This window comes from Pyrus communis, chromosome 5 (assembly GCF_963583255.1).
Source record: "Pyrus communis chromosome 5, drPyrComm1.1, whole genome shotgun sequence".
NCBI lineage: Eukaryota > Viridiplantae > Streptophyta > Magnoliopsida > Rosales > Rosaceae > Pyrus > Pyrus communis.
In genome coordinates this window covers 5289420-5307779 of record NC_084807.1, presented here as the reverse complement: position 1 = coordinate 5307779, position 18360 = coordinate 5289420, and the positions used below count along the sequence as shown (strand labels likewise).

At 34.7% G+C, this 18360-nt stretch overlaps 1 protein-coding gene across 1 annotated transcript; it reads left to right on the top strand.

Annotated features, from left to right (window-relative positions):
* The first annotated feature begins 8040 nt into the window (after positions 1-8040).
* On the top strand, positions 8041-12258 carry LOC137735297 (uncharacterized). Its single transcript, XM_068474711.1, has 5 exons — positions 8041-8090; positions 9208-9358; positions 10230-11298; positions 11674-11840; positions 11946-12258. Exons 2-5 carry the CDS (start codon positions 9225-9227, stop codon positions 12052-12054), a joined length of 1479 nt encoding a protein of 492 aa, XP_068330812.1. The 5' UTR covers positions 8041-8090; positions 9208-9224; the 3' UTR covers positions 12055-12258.
* Positions 12259-18360: the final 6102 nt, after the last annotated feature.

Below are 18360 nucleotides of genomic sequence, written 5' to 3'. Positions count from 1 at the left end.
CTCTATTACGTCTGAGTTGACCCAAATCAAATTTACAATCATGGGTGCCATTTGCCCTTCGTAGAATGACAATCCGATGCGACCCTAATTGAGTATTTATGAATTGGAAAATGTTAATCACACACTTATTTTTACTTTCACACATTCTTGTTAATTTTCTGTTGTTGATTTTTTTCAATTCATTCGATCCGAATGCTAAAAATTGAGAGGGGTGTGTGAGAAGCAAAAATTGGTGTGTGGATAGCACACCCCAATGTTTGTAAAGACGCTAGGCTAGTCGGGTGGCTAGGCAGCCTCTAGGCAGATAGGCGGATTTAAGTAAATTTAGTATGTATCGTGTAAATAAGTGCCTATTTATACTTCACAAATACATAATTGTATTGGGATATAAATTGCAAAATAAAATGACATATAGATTATAAAGTATTAGAACATATTGAAAATATGGGGAACAAGCATACAATGAGTGTTATTCAACAATTCTCTTACATTTTATGGAAAAAATAAAATGCAAAATGAAAGTTATTGATTAAGTAAAAATCGCAACCTAGGCAAGTACCTAGGGGATTTAGGCGGGTTAGGTGGATGTCTAAGCAGGTTTAGGTGCACTATATTAATTTCAAATGCCTAGAGACCATCAGAACGGTATCCAGCAGCTTAGCGCCTAGGGCCCCAAGCAGAGATTTTTAGGACAGTGGCACACCCTTATGAATTTACCACTTACTAATTACACCTCTGCATTTCGACCTCTCAAAGCCTGACTAATTACAATGCTGCCACTTAATCAACACGCTTTGCCTTTATATTTATCTAATGGGAACTGTTATTAGCACTCTAAAAATCTCATTGTATACTCTTGTATTTTTCTAATTATTGATGATAAAGATGATTGTCATTTTTCATGTATTCATCCATCGGTTGCAAGGAGATCTCTCATCCCAATGGGGTTGATAAAGTGCAACTAAGGTTTCTTAGGCATTCCATTAATATACTTTTATGCTCTTCTAACGCTTAATTTTAAGTATACTCATTGTATTTTACACAAAATTTCACTTTACCTTTTACGTTTAGTTGGGTCTCAATTGACCTAAATCAAATTTACAATCATGGGTTCCAATTGCCCTTTATAGAAAGATAGTCCGGTGCGACCCGAATTGAGTATTTATGAATTTTCCAATTACCACCCCTTCCAAATTCCAACTTAAATAATTACACACCTGCGCCGTCCGGCCTTTCAAAGATTGAGACCATCTCCAACTGAAGGGTCCAGAGGGTCAGAGGGTCAAAAATAGTTCGAAAACCGTCTCCAACCGAAGGCTAGGCCAAAGGGCTTGTGGGCCCCACTAGACAAAAAAGGGCTAACCGGTCGGCCCACACCTAGCCAGCCAGCCAACCCCGGGATGGGCTACAATTTGAATGCAACGGTAATTAGCTGACGTCAGATAGCTGTTATTTTTTTTACAAAATTAAAAAAAAATTTTAATTCTATTTTTTTTTTCCTATAACTTCCTAAGACATTAAACGACATTAAATAACATTAAGTAACATGAAACAACATTAAACGACATTAAATAACATTAAGTAACATGAAACAACATTAAAAAAAAAAACATTTAACAACATGAAACTTAAACAACATTTTTAAAAACATTTAACAACATAAAACTTAAACGCCTACTCCATGCTTTTTTTGGCCCAAAGATGTGCAACAAGATCTTGTTGTAGGTGTGGCACGGGAACGTATAATCCTATAATGCATCATGTACTCATTTAAAGAGATACTACCAGTTCTTGGATTGAAAGGCAAATTAGGCTCATCATATATTTTTGCACTAGCCCTTCATGACCTATTTGGATCCTCTTGGTCGTCATTAGACTCTCCATCAATATACCTATCTCGCTCATCCTCCACAATCATATTGTGTAACATGATGCAAGACATCATGATGGAGTCCAAATTTTCTTGACTCTACCTTCTTGCCGGTTCCTTGATGATCTTCCACTATGCTTGTAGAATACCAAAAGCTCTCTTAACATCTTTCCGGTATGCCTCTTGGTGTAAGGTAAAACACTTTTCGGAGTCATTTGCAGGGTTTAGAATTGTTTGGACAAGTGTCGCCCACTTTGGGTGGATGCCATCTGCCAAGTAATACGCCATATTGTATTGACTACCGTTGATGTCGTGGTCAAGTTGAGGTGATTTACTTTCCGTCAGGTTATTGAAGATGGGTGAACGCCCAAGAACTGTAATGTCATTTTAGGATCCAGAGACTCCAAATAAAGCATGTCAGATCCATGTGTCATACGAGGCAACCACCTCTAACACAATAGTTGGCTTTCTTAACCTTCCGCTAAAGCCTCATTGCCATCCAGTGGGATAGTTCTTCCAATTCCAATGCATGCAGTCTAATGACCCTATCATGCCCGAAAAGCCACGGTCTTCAGCTTTGCATAGGAGCCGATCTAGATCTTCTTGATTTGGCTCATAGAGGTACTCCTCTTTGTAAAGATGAACAATTGTGTCACAAAATTTAGCAAGAGTATCAAGGCATGTAGACTCAAACATAGCGTATGTATCATCTATCGCATCAGTTGGGGAGGTATAGGCCATCATTCGGAGTGCAATAGTAACCTTTTGATGAGGTGAGAAACTAGGGTGGCCTATTTTTTCCAGCTTCTGTCAAAAGTATGGATTGACCTGCTGGACATCATGAAGTAAATGCTCGAACACATGACACCTCATCTGGAAACGACGTCTGAAATCCTCTTCTGTGTACACTGAGTTAGGGATGAAGTAGTTGTTCATCAGATTGGCATGCATCATTGCTCTGTTTCGTGGTTTGTAAGAGCGACCAGCAACAGAGCCACCCCATTGAGGTTGTTCCTCAGTTTGCTGACACAACATGGACACAACCATGGTTGCCATATATTGTGTGTCGCGCCATGCTTCATCTTCTTCATCAGACTCCTCATCTTCTCATCTCATATGCGCCTATGTTTCTTCTAATTCAAAATTGGATGAGGAACCCCAGTTAGAATCCGAAGAGGATCCAAAGTTGGAATTCATTGCAAACTTGAATTGAAAGAGATTGAATTCAAATGTGTGTGAATTATAGCCATATTGAATTCAAATGTGTGTGAATTATAGCCATATCCACCTTATTTATAGCCCAAAAAAATTCAAATCCAACAGCTAGATGACGTCAACGTGTCACTAGCTAGCTGACGTCAGTTACTGTTGGATTTGAATTTTTTTTTTTTTGCCAAATTTTTTTAAAAAAATATTAAAAAATTCTCATTTTTTCCTATGGTCCTTTGGCCTTCGGTTGGAGATGATTTTTTGTGACAGGGCTATGTTTGGCCCTATGGTCCTCAATTGGAGATGGTAAGAAATATGGTTATGCACTGTTCATTAAAATATTAATTTTTTGGAAGGTCAGAGGGCTAAAACGAGCCATTTGGCCCTCATTCAATTGGAGATGGTCTAACTAATTGCAATGCTGCCACTTACTACTCAACAGTCTCCTTGCCTTTATATTTACATTATACTAGCCTTCATGCACGTGCTCACACGCGTGTGCAGAAGAGATTTTTTAAATCACGACGGGCTACGCGTAACTTGCACGTTTGGCAAAAGAAAAGTCAAATATTTGAAGTAAATGAATAATCTTAGATTGTGTTAGAAGAAACCCCTCATAAACCAATTAAAGTAGCTGAATTCACATAATAAAATCGGTGTTTATAGAATTTACATAAAGAATAAAGAAAATAATATTTAATAAACAATTGATTGAATCATATTATTGCTAGCTCATTGTGAGGCTCAGCCCACCCTGTCCCCCTTAGTGTAGATAATATCATTTGTTAAAAAAACAAAAACACCAATCATTTGACAACTAATTTAATCACAATATTACCCGCATGCGAAAGTGTCACATCCCCGCCCGGGACGGATCACTTCCCAGGCCCGCTCCACCACCGTAGCACGATATTGTCCGTTTTGGGTTTACCATTCCCTCACGGTTTTGTTTTTGGGAACTCACGAGCAACTTCCCAGTGGGTCACCCATCATGGGATTGCTCTAGCCCCCTTCTCGCTTAACTTCGGAGTTCCTACGGAACCCGAAGCCAGTGAGCTCCCAAAAAGCCTTGTGCTAGGTATGGATGAGAATATACATTTAAGGATCACTCCCCTAGGCGATGTGGGATGTTACAATCCACCCCCCTTAGGGGCCCAACGTCCTCGTCGGCACATACTCGGCCAGGGTTAGGCTCTGATATCAATTGTCACATCCCGGCCCGGGGCGAATCACTTCCCGGGCCCGCTCCACCACCGTAGCACGATATTGTCCACTTTGGGCTTACCATTCACGGTTTTGTTTTTGGGAACTCACGAGCAACTTCCCAGTGGATCACCCATCATGGGATTGCTATAGCCCCCTTCTCACTTAACTTCGGAGTTCCTATGGAACTCGAAGCCAGTGATCTCCCAAAAGGCCTCGTGCTAGGTAGGGATGGGAATATATATTTAAGGATCACTCCCCTGGGCGATGTGGGATGTTACAGAAAGGCCTTTTTTAATAACCAGCATTACACATCTCTTAAGATGTTTTGAACGTGTTTTAAAATATAAAAAAATAATATTTAATAAACAATTGATTGAATCACATTATTGCTAGCCCATTGTGAGGCTAAGGTATGGTTTGGCATTGAGGTGCTTAAAAAAAAACTGCTTATTTTCAAAGTATTTATGTTGAAGGTGTTTGGTAAACTAAAAAAAAAAGGGATTATTTTGCAAGCTGATATGATTGATAGCTAAAATCATCATAAAAGCTGAAGCAGCTAAATGCTACTTTGAAAAATTGGCTTTTTTTTCAAAGCACACGGAGCTACATTGCATCTTTAATGAAACTTTCTAAAGTCCAATAACACCCTCGAACCAGAACGTCTTTGACGATCTCTATCCTTCGCCGATCTCCATTGTCCCTCAAACCAAAAATGGCTCCATCTGCCATCTCTAATCACCAAACCAGAAACGGCTTTGTCGATCTCTATTGTCCCTCGAACCCAACCCTTTCTTTGCTTCAAATTGATTTCTCTCTCTCCTACGAGACCCGATGGATCTGTCTCCATCATCCGACGCATGAACCCACAACTTTAATCGACTCAATCTTGTTCCCCTGCACAAGAAATGGAAACCCAAAAACCCACCAGACTACCACAGCCAAAATCGATAATCGCAAAAAAAAAGGCATAAAACTCTCATTTTTCCTCTGCTACTTCAAGAATCTGCAGACAAAAAAAACAACAATTCAATTTCTCATTCTTCAAAGTTTACAACTTTGAATTTGTTTCAAATCAGAAAAAAGAAAACGAGGAGGAGGTGGAAGAGATAACCTTGAGTTGTTGCTTGCGGAAGGAAGAGAGGCTGGACTGGAGACAGCGAAAAGCTTGTCATTGTCGTCGGTCAATCATTTTGAAACCCTTTCATTGTCTCTACAGAACTACGAGATCATTTTGCTGAGGACGTCGTCAATCTGCTACAGCGGCTGTTGATGTATGAAGGACGAGATCGATTCGTCTAATAGCCAAAAGGATGAGATTGACGAAAGCCCGCAAAGGATTGGAGGAGCAAAGCGAAGCGGTCTTGCTCCGATGGTAGTTGCCATGGTCGGCTAGATGAAGAAGAATGAGGAAATTAAAATAAAAAAGATGAAGAAGAAGCAGAGAAAAAAGTAAATAAAGACAGAAAATTGGGGAGTGGGGGAGAGTCAGGAGACTTCTACATAGATTATTAACAAATGAAGATGGATAAAAGAAAGATAGGAGACTTCTAGAGAGACTATTAATAAATAAAAGACAGATTATTAATAAATGAAGATAGATAAAAGAAAGATAGGGCTGGTTTATTATTTTACATTTAACATTATATTCATTTTATACCTTTTTTGATCATTCCACACAGTTACAGCTGTTTTACTTAAAAATTTACCAAACACTATTACACTGTTTTTTTTTTCTTTCCCCAAAAGCAGTTTTACAAAAAAGTTTTACCAAACACTATGTTACTTTATTTCAAAGCTGCTTATTTTCATAGCATAGCAGAAGTAGTTTTTTTTTTCAAAACACAACAATACCAAACCAATCCTAAGCCCACCCCTCACCCTTAGTGTAGATAATATCGTTTGTTAAAAAAAAAAAAAAAATCATTTGACAACTAATTTAATCACATTATTATCCGCATGCGAATGACCTTTTTTATAACCCGCATTACACGCCTCTTAAGATGTTTTGAACGTGTTTTTAAAATAGAGAAATTGAATCACATTATTGCTAGCATATTGTGAGGTACTAATTAAAAAAAAAAAAAACAGCACAAAAAAACTAATTAAAATGACGAAGGCATTTTTGAATCACAGCATGCTACGTGCGACTTACACATTTAAATGTATTTATATGCGTAAATTGACAAAAGAAAAGTCAAATATTTGAAGTAAATGAATAATCTTAGATCATGCTAGAAGAAACCCTTCATAAACCAATTAAAGCAGCTGAATTCACATAATAAAATTGATCTCTATAGAATTTACATTAAGAATAGAGAAAATAATATTTAATAAACGATTGATTGAATCACATTATTGCTAGCCCATAGTGAGATTAAGTCCACCCACCTCTCCCTTAGTGTAGATAATATCGTTTGTTAACAAGAAACAATCATTTGACAACTAATTTAATTACATTATTATCAACATGTGAAAGACCTTTTTTAGAATTGGCATTACACGCATCTTAAGATGTTTTGAACGTGTTTAAAAATAGAGAAAATAATATTTAATAAACAACTGATTGAATCACATTATTGCTAGCCTATTGTGAGGCTAAGCATACCCCCTTCCCTTAGTGTGGATAATATCGTTTGTTAAAAAAAAAAAAAAAATCATTTGACAACTAATTTAATGTAATTTAATCATATTATTATCCGAGTGCGAAAAACCTTTTTTATAACCAGCATTCATGCTTTTTAAGATGTTTTGAACGTGTATAAAAATAGAGAAAATAATATTTAATAAACAACTGATTGAATCACATTATTGCTAGTCTATTTTGAGGCTAAGCCCACCCTCTCCCCCTTAGTGTAGATAATGTCGTTTGTTAAAAAAAAATAATCATTTGACAACTAATTTAATCACATTATTATCCACATGTAAAAAACTTTTTTTATAATTGGCAATACACGCCTCTTAAGATGTTTTAATCGTGTTTAAAATAGAGAAAATAATATTTAATAAACAACTGATTGAATCACATTATTGCTAGTCAATTGTAAGGCTAAGCTCACCCCTCCACTTTAGTGTTGATAATATCGTTTGTTAAAAAAAACAAAAACAATTATTTGACAACTAATTTAATCACATTATTATCCGCGTGCGAATGACCTTTTTTATAACCAGCATTACACTTTTTTTAAGATGTTTTGAACTTGTTTAAAAATAGAGAAATTGAATCACATTATTGCTAGCCTATTGTGTGGTACTAATTAAAAAAACAAACAAACAAACAAACTACAAAAAAATTAATTATTAAAAAAATACTGTTAAAATGATGAAAATGCCCTTACTTTATTTGATGCATTATTTTAGAATGTCTTTGAAGTTTTTTGTCTTGAGAGCATTTTTGTTCAAATATTTTTGTTGTAGTTTGGTGTTACCAAAATTACTGTTCATTTTTTTCATTGGCTTTATATATAAAAGATTATATAAGAAATATATATGTACGTGTGTGTATGTATGTGTATGTGTGTGTGTGTATATATATATATAATTATTATTAGCATTTTAAAAATCTCATTCTACACTTATCATAAGTGTATTTTTCTTTCTAATTATACAAAGTTTAAAATGCCAAATGAAATTTTTGGAGTGCTAATATCAACAAATATATATATATATATATATATATATTTTTTTTTTTTTTATGGGACTTTTGGTTTCTTCTTTTATCTCTCTCGCTCTCTGTCATCTCTCACTCTGTGAGTAGTAGTAGGGTTTTGGAAAAACCCCAAAATCTAATCCTTCCCCATCTCTTCAGGTGATTCTCTTTCTCTCTCTCTGCTTTTCATTCTCCCCATTATTTATGCTTTACTGTGACTGTAATTTCCAGTTTTTTTTTTTCTTTTTTGTAATCTATTTGTTGGAATTTATGCATAATTAGTGGCATGGCAGCTGCAAATTCTTGAGTTGTGTAAAATCCATGTTTTGACTTGTTGGGTTTTGTTGATATAGAAGTTTTCTCATGTGGGTTGCTCTTGGATTTTGTTTCTGTCACTGTCTGTTGATTTTTCCTCCTCAAATTGTGACTCTTTTGTACACATATATACAAACACCCACAACACCCGTTATAGTGTATGTTTTTCCACTCAATTTCTTCACTTAGTTACTCAAAGCTGACCGTGTAATCTTTCGGTTGATCGAAGAAAAGATTCGTTTGGATTCTTTTTAATTTTCCCTTTGGTGACTGTCTATTTTGCTGAATTTCAGATGAAATGACAGAAATTTGTAAATATTCAAATTTTGAAACCCAGAAAGATAATTCAAAATTATGATAAACGGAGTTTATAACCCTTGAGGAGAGGTACTTACACTTCTATAGCTAAGATCTTGTTTTGAATACCAATATCTTCGTACCATTTGAAAATTGCAAACGAATCATGATTCCCAGGAGCGTTGGGTCAGTTTCTGGTGTCATTGTGCTCACTTTTTTTTTTTTGTTCATGTGCAAACGAAATTTTGCCATCGATTTTTCGCTTTTTCTCCCTATAAGCTGTATCGAATAAGATAAAGGTGATATAAATTTTTATGTATTTTTTTCTTTCATCTCATGACTCAGTTGAGCTTCCATTCTTCACTAATGTGACTCATGACGGTTTCTGTGTTAATGTTCAGGATTGGCTTCACTGGCCTTTCCTTATTACTTGATCTGTTTTGTTTTATATCACATTGTTTCTTTTCTTTTCACAATTTCTTTTGTTTCAGTTTTACTGGTTAATACTAATTACGTAGACATCTTCCAAATATCCAAAAAGATAAATATGATTTTTGCATATCAATTTTTTCAATGTCAAGTCTTAGATTGTTCGTGTCTGTTTTCTCATGAGCATTTTTTACATGCAACTTTTCTTTATCTCACAAAGGTTGTGCATGTGCAGGTTTGAATTTCAGTGTAATGCATTCTATAAAGGGTAGTTGGGTTGGGCAGACATTTGCCCTTGCTAAAAACAATGAATCTGAAGGAAGAAGGACCAGAATTCGGCGTTCAAAGGAAGAGAGGAAGGCAATGGTTGAGTCCTTTATAAAGAAGTAATTACATCATAGTTTCCTTGTTTAAAATTTTCTACTATCGTAACTTATGAGAAAAAGAAAAGAGAAGTCACGAATCTTGTAATCAATATGGTTCTGATGAAATCTACTAGGATTACGGGCACTAATCTTCTCCTACCCTTTACTCAGGATAATTGTATATAAATGAATTCTATATGCTTGTATGAAATATCTTATTTTGAAATTTGTTGATCCAGCATTACCTCTCGTCCATCATGATTGTTTCTTTGTACTCTTGATATTGTAGTTGAGTAGGATCCTAGTGCATCTGTACGCTTTTAAGGTATGGACAGTTTCTGGATCCCTGTTTCTAGCTTCCGGATAAGCTTGTCAAAATCTTATTTAAGCTATGATTTTAGTCATTCTATGTGGAGTTTATGTAACTATTGTGAATACTGAAGTGGATATACTTCACTTTGAGATTTTGACCAACTTTTGAAAATTAATGCTTTCTTGCGATTTATTGCCTGCCAAATTGATTGACGTATGATGCTTTGATATATTTGTTTTTGTTCACCAGAATGATTTAGAAAATTTATTCTGTTGAAGCACTCTTTTAAGAAAATTTTATGTTTGTGTTCTTTACAGTCCATTTAACCGAAGAAAATAATAATAAGGAAACTAATAAAACATATGGTTGTGTAGCACTTGTGTTTAGTAGAACCAACTTTTGATAGGTATATGCAGTAGGAGAACTGTTCCTATTAGAAGTTGATGGGAGTAGTTTGAATCGTAATATTGTAGTGTTATTGTGTATTTTCTTGCCACTGACTTCCACATCCATCTTAATATTTTTGAATTTCTGATTTCTGAAAAGAATGTGCAGCCTGTCTAATGGTCTTGCTTACAGGTACCAGAAACTAAACAATGGGAGTTTCCCATCACTTAATCTGACCCATAAAGAAGTTGGTGGATCTTTCTACACAGTACGAGAAATTGTCCGAGATATAATCCAGGAGAATAGAGTGCTTGGTCCTGCTAAGTTTACTGTAGAGGAGCAGACCGTTGATCAGTTCTGGGAACACAATCCATTGGGAACCATTGCTGCAGAGCCACAAAATTCTTTGTCAGTGTCATCAAATGAATCACAGTTTGTCACCAATCAAAATCAGGGTGCAATTGAAGAACTGGTTTTCGCTTCTGATGGGCATTTAGTTATACCTGAACGCCAGATGTTTGAGAATGGGCGAATCATCAACAGTACTCAAGTAGAAGTGAATGACAGAGAATTTAATGAACTGAAAAGTACAGATTTAGAAGTAAATGGACCAGTGGAAATAGAGAAGCATGTTGCTGTTGAATCTATAGTTTCTAATGGGCATTGTACTGAGCCTGAATGTCAGAGTTTTGAAAGTGGACAAATCAATGGCAGCGAGGTAGATATGAAAGTGAAAGAAAGGGAGGAACAAACATGTACAGAGCTGCAAACAGTTGAACCTTTGGAAGCAAAGAAGAATGGTGAAGAGGTTCTGGCAACATCTAGGCCTAAGGTGACTCCTATAGCAGCAGATGTAATGGTAGAGACATTCCCATTAAAGCCGGTAACTAGGAAACCTGGGAGCTTGGATGGAAGTTTACAAGTAGTAACAGATTTGACTAAGTCTACTGAGGACAAAGGAACTAGAGCGTTGGAGTCAGCTTGTGTTGATAGTTCGCCAGTGGATAGATTAAGTTCCATAAAGAGCATGGATGATGCAGCGATAAATATTTCAAGTCCATTGGTTGAAAACAAATCCAGCCCGGTGGATGAAGCACTAGGACATGCCATAGATCCATCACTTGAAGGCTCAAATTCCTCAACCTTTAATGAAGGTATTGTGCATGAAAAAGGAAGCACAGACCTTAGTGTCAAATCACCTCATAAAGATGTTCCAACCTCAGAGATCTTTGAACAAAGCCAGCTGACTGAGGGATCTAAGGTAGTTTTAAATTGGAATGTCTTCTTGTGTAGATTTTCATCTTTTTTTGTCATAATTACCAACCAAACTTCACAACTGAACTGTCAATATTGTCATGTTTTTGAATTTTCACAATTGTGGATTAGACGTGTTCAGTATCAATATTGTGATATGTATTATCTAGTTCTAGTCATGATGTTATTACTGTTGTAACATTGTCTCTTAGATTAATAGCAATAGCAAAAACTTGATTGTCCATACCGTGTTGAGTGAAGAACTCTGTTTTCCTTAACAATGATATGAAGAATGGTATACCTATTATTGTTCAAAACTTGTTAGAGTGGAAATTTCAGATTCATTGACCAAAAACGTTAAATTGTTGGTGCATATTTACAGGCTGATAAGGCTCCAGATAGTTTACATGCAAATAATATCAACGGTACCAGTGGTAGCAGCGAGCTGTTGAAAACCAAAGAGGTGCTTGTGGTTGAAGATGAAGTTGATGTCCAGACCAGCGGCAGTTTGACAAAAGGAAGCAAACCAACTTTAGACAGAATTAATCTGTAAGTATATGTTGTAAACCCAGTTCAGTTACATCACATAACTAGGAAATTTGACAAGATTGTTCAGGATGATTAATTTTTCTTGTCAATTGTTTCTTTGGGCAGTGAATCATGGGAAGGTGCATCTAAAAAGTCCAAAAGACCAGAAGGTAACCCACTTTGGGATGTATTTAAAGTGTTTTTAGACGCCTTTGTGAAATTCTGGTCTGAATGAACTTAAGAGTATAGTTTCAAATTTTGCTAGTGATGAGTGAGCAAGGAGTTATGTACATGCCAGTCATTTGTGATTTCATCCTTACTTAATTGTGTGGTCTTTCTCTAGATTATCGCTTTATCTTGTTCCATACTTGACATGGTTCATGTGTTGCTTCATCTTTTCCTCGACAATCTAAATTTCTAATTATCTCTTGTACATTACTCATCAAACGGCGGCATCCATGTTGTTTTAGAGAGACACTGCTGAATTAAGATTATTAGGTGATGGGTTGTGCTATAATTGCTTGTACTCTGCATACTTAAATTCGTAAAATTGCGGGATGGTCTTTCGCACAGTTGCACTCTTGTGATGGTTAAAGAGTTGTTCTGGTGACATTTTAGGGATTCACATTCTCTTGTAAATATTTGCGATCTGATTCGTCATCCATCAAGAATCAGGTGTTTTTAGTGTGAGAATGTGAAGGACAGTCTCACATCGCAAATGGATTAAACCTTGCATGGGTTTGGGTTACTCTCCACATTGCCAGTTGGTTTTATAGTAGAACCCAAATTTTCATCTACCACCATTTGCCGAGTTTCTGGATGGATGTTTTAGTTTAACGGCAGTTGGACCTTGTTCAAGCATTTTATGGTCAGCACTATAAAAGTATGGCTACGAGATCGTAACGGCTTGGAAAACCGAAACAAACTCCTTTTGATGTGTTTGGGTGAAGTGGATGAGCAAAACTGTTGGTTTTCAGTAGTGTTTCGTGCTTGGCATAGGTAAACAAAAGTACATGTGCTTCTTCATGAAGCGATTGCAGGTGAAAGCAAGCCTCGGATTTAAATCTTCATGCAATTGTACAAATTTTATACACAAAAAAAGGTAGTATCCAATTTTCAGTTTTCAAAGCAAGTGACCATTTATTATAGTGGTGGAAAGGAGTTGAGCTCTTGCATGATGACGTGAGTTCGATCCAGTCAGCGGCTAATTGAACATCTAAACTAACAAAATCTAGCGGCTAATTTAACATCTAATCTAACAAATTCTATCGTTCTACAAATTTTATTTTATTTTTCAATTTTCAAGGAAAGTGAACAAAAATTGAAAATAAAATGATTATCAAACTGCAAAGTCTATACCGCTATCGTTTCAGTTAAATATGCGTCTTTAAAAAAATTGAAAAAAAATCCCTTAATGTTACACCATTGGTTCCTGTATCCATTTAACTCAAATTAACTTTTTTACATACAACATGGATACTTTTACTTACATGAACAAATGAATTAATCTCAGTGAATTTATGCGGTACAAGTTACCTGACTTTTGTATTCGAGTCAAAGTAGACAATAAACTAGTCCCTCCCTCCCCCTTTGCTAATTGACTTAGTTTTCCTTAACAAAGTTGATTAATTAAATAAGGCTAAGCAGAATTAGATAGAAGAAATAACCTTTGCTCTACAGCTTTCTCGTGACTATATTTTGTCTACTAAATGGAGATGTATCATGCAACATATGGGTTTCTTATTATTATATATATGTGTGTACGTAAAAAGTCATACGTACTGAATATTTAAATAAAATAATATAAAAAAGAAAAACTTAACGAAGTAAGATTGGAACCACCATGGAGTGATCCAGTGGTTAATGAGAAGTCCAGATCATGTTACACATGCCACGTCCTCGGTACAATTCTTGACACTCGTAAATTACACGACGATAACCAGAAGGCTGAAATGTCTCTCTAAGTCTTTCAGCCCTTGAAAGAATGGACTACTGATGAAGACCACCGACTAATCTCTTTTTAAATAAAGAACGAGGCAAGCTTCGGAATATTGTTGTCTTAGTTTAATTACCTCATATGATAAAACTTTGCATAGGATAAAATTATGATTAGCTCTCTACACAGCCATTGTACCGTAAATATATGCATGATTCAGATTGAGCGTTTATACTTTATATGTATGGCCATTAGGACAACCAATTTTAGGGGATCAAATAAGTATTACTTTTCTAGCTAGCATATATAAAGTAAGCCATGTGAACGCTTCTTTGGATTCGATTTATATAATTGTAAGCATTACACGTATTTTTGGATTTTTTTTCAATATTAAGTAATATAGAAAATAATTGACTAAGATTAAAAATAAAGGACCTAATAATTGTAGAAATCAAATCTAATACCTAAAGCACTTGTAGCTGTAAGTGCTATATATCATTAAGTACTACGTAACATTGAAGCCACACTTGTACGTATTTTTTACCTTGAGAACGATACACAACCACACTCAAATACCTACATACAATCTCATTATTATTATTGTCCAAATCCACCGTTCATAAGATCTGAACTTGAAATATTCTAACAAATTTAAAGATTGAATGTGGCTAATCCAAATAATTGTAGACACACAATCTCATTAATTATATATTAGCAATACTCACAAAACAACAATTTTAACTTGACAACACCCTTTTTTTATTTGGCTACCAATTATAATAATAGCCATTAAAGTCCAAAAAGTTGAATTAGTGTTAATGTACACAATGACTAATGGTAAAAACACCATACAAGACAATTCCAAACATTCGAATCTCATGAATTGGATCTCAAATTATGACAGTGCTTACGTAGTGCATGTTTCATTTGTAGGTAGCTCTAAACTCATTTGAATCTAAACTATTAAGATACATGCATGCACCATATCATATCATACAAAAAAAATATAATATTACTTTCGGGAACATTCGGCAAAAATTGGAACCATGTTATACAAATAATTAAAATGTAGGAAAATGTATGGTACGTAGTGAAGGGAATAATATTTGCATGTTCATGAGAAGTTTCTGATGTTAAAGAGATTCTCTTGCAAATTGGACTCTCCATGGATTCTTTGTTATCTCGTGTTTTTAACACAATGTTTATAATATTGGAATAAGAATTAACATTAAATTGTGAGGTATAGTCAGCAGAAAGTCTATAAAGAGTCTCACTTTGAGAGAGTCTCCTTAGCATTTCTCATATGAATAATACTTGGCTACTCAAAGAATGAGTAGAAGCTCTTACTCAAAACTGTTCATTTCTAATTCATGGAAGCTTGTGTTTATGATCTGAACGTTCATATTATGAAGCACTTTATAATCATGTTAGCAAATCAATTAAAACTAAGATCGTTTTGACATCGAATTGTCTATGAACAAATGGACGGAAATGATAAAAACATTACAAACTATTTATTTATTTACTATAGTTGATTGACTTAACGACCTTAGTTTTAATTTATTTTTGATAAGATGACCTTTATATAGTGATTTATAATATGAATGGTTCATATTATAAATACAAAATTCTGTAAACAAAACATGAAGATTACTCCTCTTTAAGTAGCCAAACATTATTCTTCTCATATGTCAATATATATCACTTTCGTATATAGATTGACGGTGAAAACCAAGCAAGGAAGGGGACACTTCACGTGGAAAAATTCAATATCACGACGGGTTGGTATTTGGTAATCCTAATCCACACTTCATATTTTATACTCTTTTTTTTTTTTTTAGATTTTAATAGTATGAGAGAGAGAGAGAGAGAGAGAGAGAGAGAGAGAGAGAGAGAGAGAGAGAGATCATGCATGTTTGGTAGCTGGTAGATAAGCGTATTCAAGGCTCTTTGCATGGAATCCTATGCTGCTGCTGCTGCTCTGCTGGACGCACCGTTTCGATCGATCGTCTTATACGATTGCTCTGTTTTATTAGACTTGGCTAATATATATATATATATATATATATATATATATATATATATATATATATACACACGCGCGCGCACATGGTGGGACTGAACACAATCGATGAGGCCAAAACATATAAATCTAAAAACATTTCAATCAATTATTATGTAAACGTCCAAAAGAAAAGATCACCTATTAAAGCTAGGCTACTTAATTATATTGGTAGGTATCATCTACCGTAAAGGATAAAATGCTCCAACTCCAAGAGTATACCTGTTGGTGGGTGAAAATGCTATGATTTTTTTATACACTACTACTCACATATTTAATGAGGTGAATAATGATACCCAAGTCTTCCTGTTTATGATCAATATATTTTTATCGGACAAATATCATAATCAGAATCGTTCATTCTCTTTATCATCATTTAAAAATTACATCTGTAAAAAATTATTCCATTTTAGAAACCCCTTAGCCACCCCTACATGTCAAACCAATCAACGGTTTGGGTAACAAGCAACATCCTCATGTTGAACTATCCATTTGTTTTGATGCATGTGAATGGCTAAAATATCTCCATACTGAATGATCTTTTGCGCATTATATCTTTAATGATAATAAAGTAATGAACAGTTTTGATTACAATATTTTCACAGTAAAGATACGTTAATAATAAGTGTGGAGACAAGTAGGTTCTATATGAGGAATTAACACAAGTATTTTATTTTTTTATAAATTTGAATCCATGTACTTCCAAAGTTTACATAGATACTACCACAGCATTTGAATATTAATTGTAAAAAAATTAGTATACAAAGTAGTGTAAATTTATAAGGGTCGGGCAAAATTTTAGGTTCTAATCATAGGGGTGGAACTAGAATTTTCTAAGGGGTTGGCTAATGTTTGTTAACAAAAACAAATTAAACTAAGTTACTGGGTATGTTTGTAATTGCTTCTAAAAGAATATTTCTGCTCATAACATTTCTGCTAGAAGTGGCACCATAAGCACGTCGAATTATACTTAAAAACTTAACTGATTCTTGAAAAAAAGCACATAGTAGAAGCTTTTCTCTCAAAAACACTTATGGGTGAAGTAAACTGGCAAACACAATTATTATCACTTGTAATTGTTAGAAAACGTTTTGTTGGAAACAATCCAAATAGATCCTAAATTGTTAGAGTCCAAAGATGCAGTTAACATAATTTGAACTAGATACATATGATTTTTGCGTACCAGGGATGGTCTAAAATGTAAAAAAAGTCTGAAATGTATACTTCTAAAATGTCAAAACCCTATAATTATATGTAGTGAAAAAAGTTGGACCAAGTTGGGTTGGCTATCCTTATTTAAGTTTATTTTTCTTTTGAAAAAAATTTGGTCTGTCCATAAGAGAACCACTTACATAGTATGCGTATATCACTACGGTAGTATACCATGCTAATACACGTCATACATAGAGAAACTTGCACATATAGTTATACCATTGGTACAAGACATTACAGTAACATGATACACGTACCATAAGTAACTCTTGATTATAGACCAATAAGCTCTCCACCCTTTAATGTCTAAATATATATTAACACGAACTATGCAATAATCAAAAACGAGAAAAATATACCTGTAAATTTTACGAAGTTCATCTTAAATCATAAGTATTTTATTTATGAAATAAAAGAAATTGCGGATCCGTTAAACGGTCTGCATGCACGGAGCATGAGTATCGTGCCGGCTGCCAAAAAGAAAGAAAAAGAAAACGTGAGTATCATGTCAAAGCCCCAGCTTTGGCAGAGAGTGGGATACACCATCTTCGAGGGCGCGTCGTTATAACCTAAGGCTTTTGATTACCACCTTTTGCCCCTATCGTAGGATTTACGTTAACATGTCGATCCAAAACAAAAGCTAAAAAAATTAAAAATTAAAAAAAATGAAAAAAGAAGCAAGAAGAATAAGATCTGATTCCCAGAAACTCGATGCTTCTATTGTACAGCTATATCGACTAAATTTCTAACTATATATTTGATATTTCTTTGGTAGCAAAATCTTTTACCTCAGTTACTTTCGCTCCATTTCTTCTTTTTCGAATCAAAACGGTAGCATTATATTCACAGTTAAACAACACAATCTTCTAAAAGAATGTCACGGATGAGATGTCTTCGGTTACTTTTGAATTAATATTTTCCATCAATACTTCTTTTTCAGTAAACATATCTAATTGGCCATTACCGTTTAAGAAACAAATTAATTAATAACATGACCGGCTCACTTATGTAACTTAAAATACTCTTTACGATATTAACACATTACCATAAGTTTGACAATTTATAGATAGAAAACGATAATAATGAAGGTAACTTTAATGCCAAATATCTAACCCCAAAAGGAAATTAAGGATCGATATTGACATGACACCAGATGCTGATAAAGCTAAGATGATCAAGATCAGCTAATTAAATCTCTAAGCTGCCTAGCTACTTGTTGGTTATTCATTCATTTCGATGACCTAAAAGAACATTCCATGTAATAACCCTCACAACTCAACCACTCAAAAATAGAAACTAGGCCCAAAATTAAACAAAAATGTTACAATTAT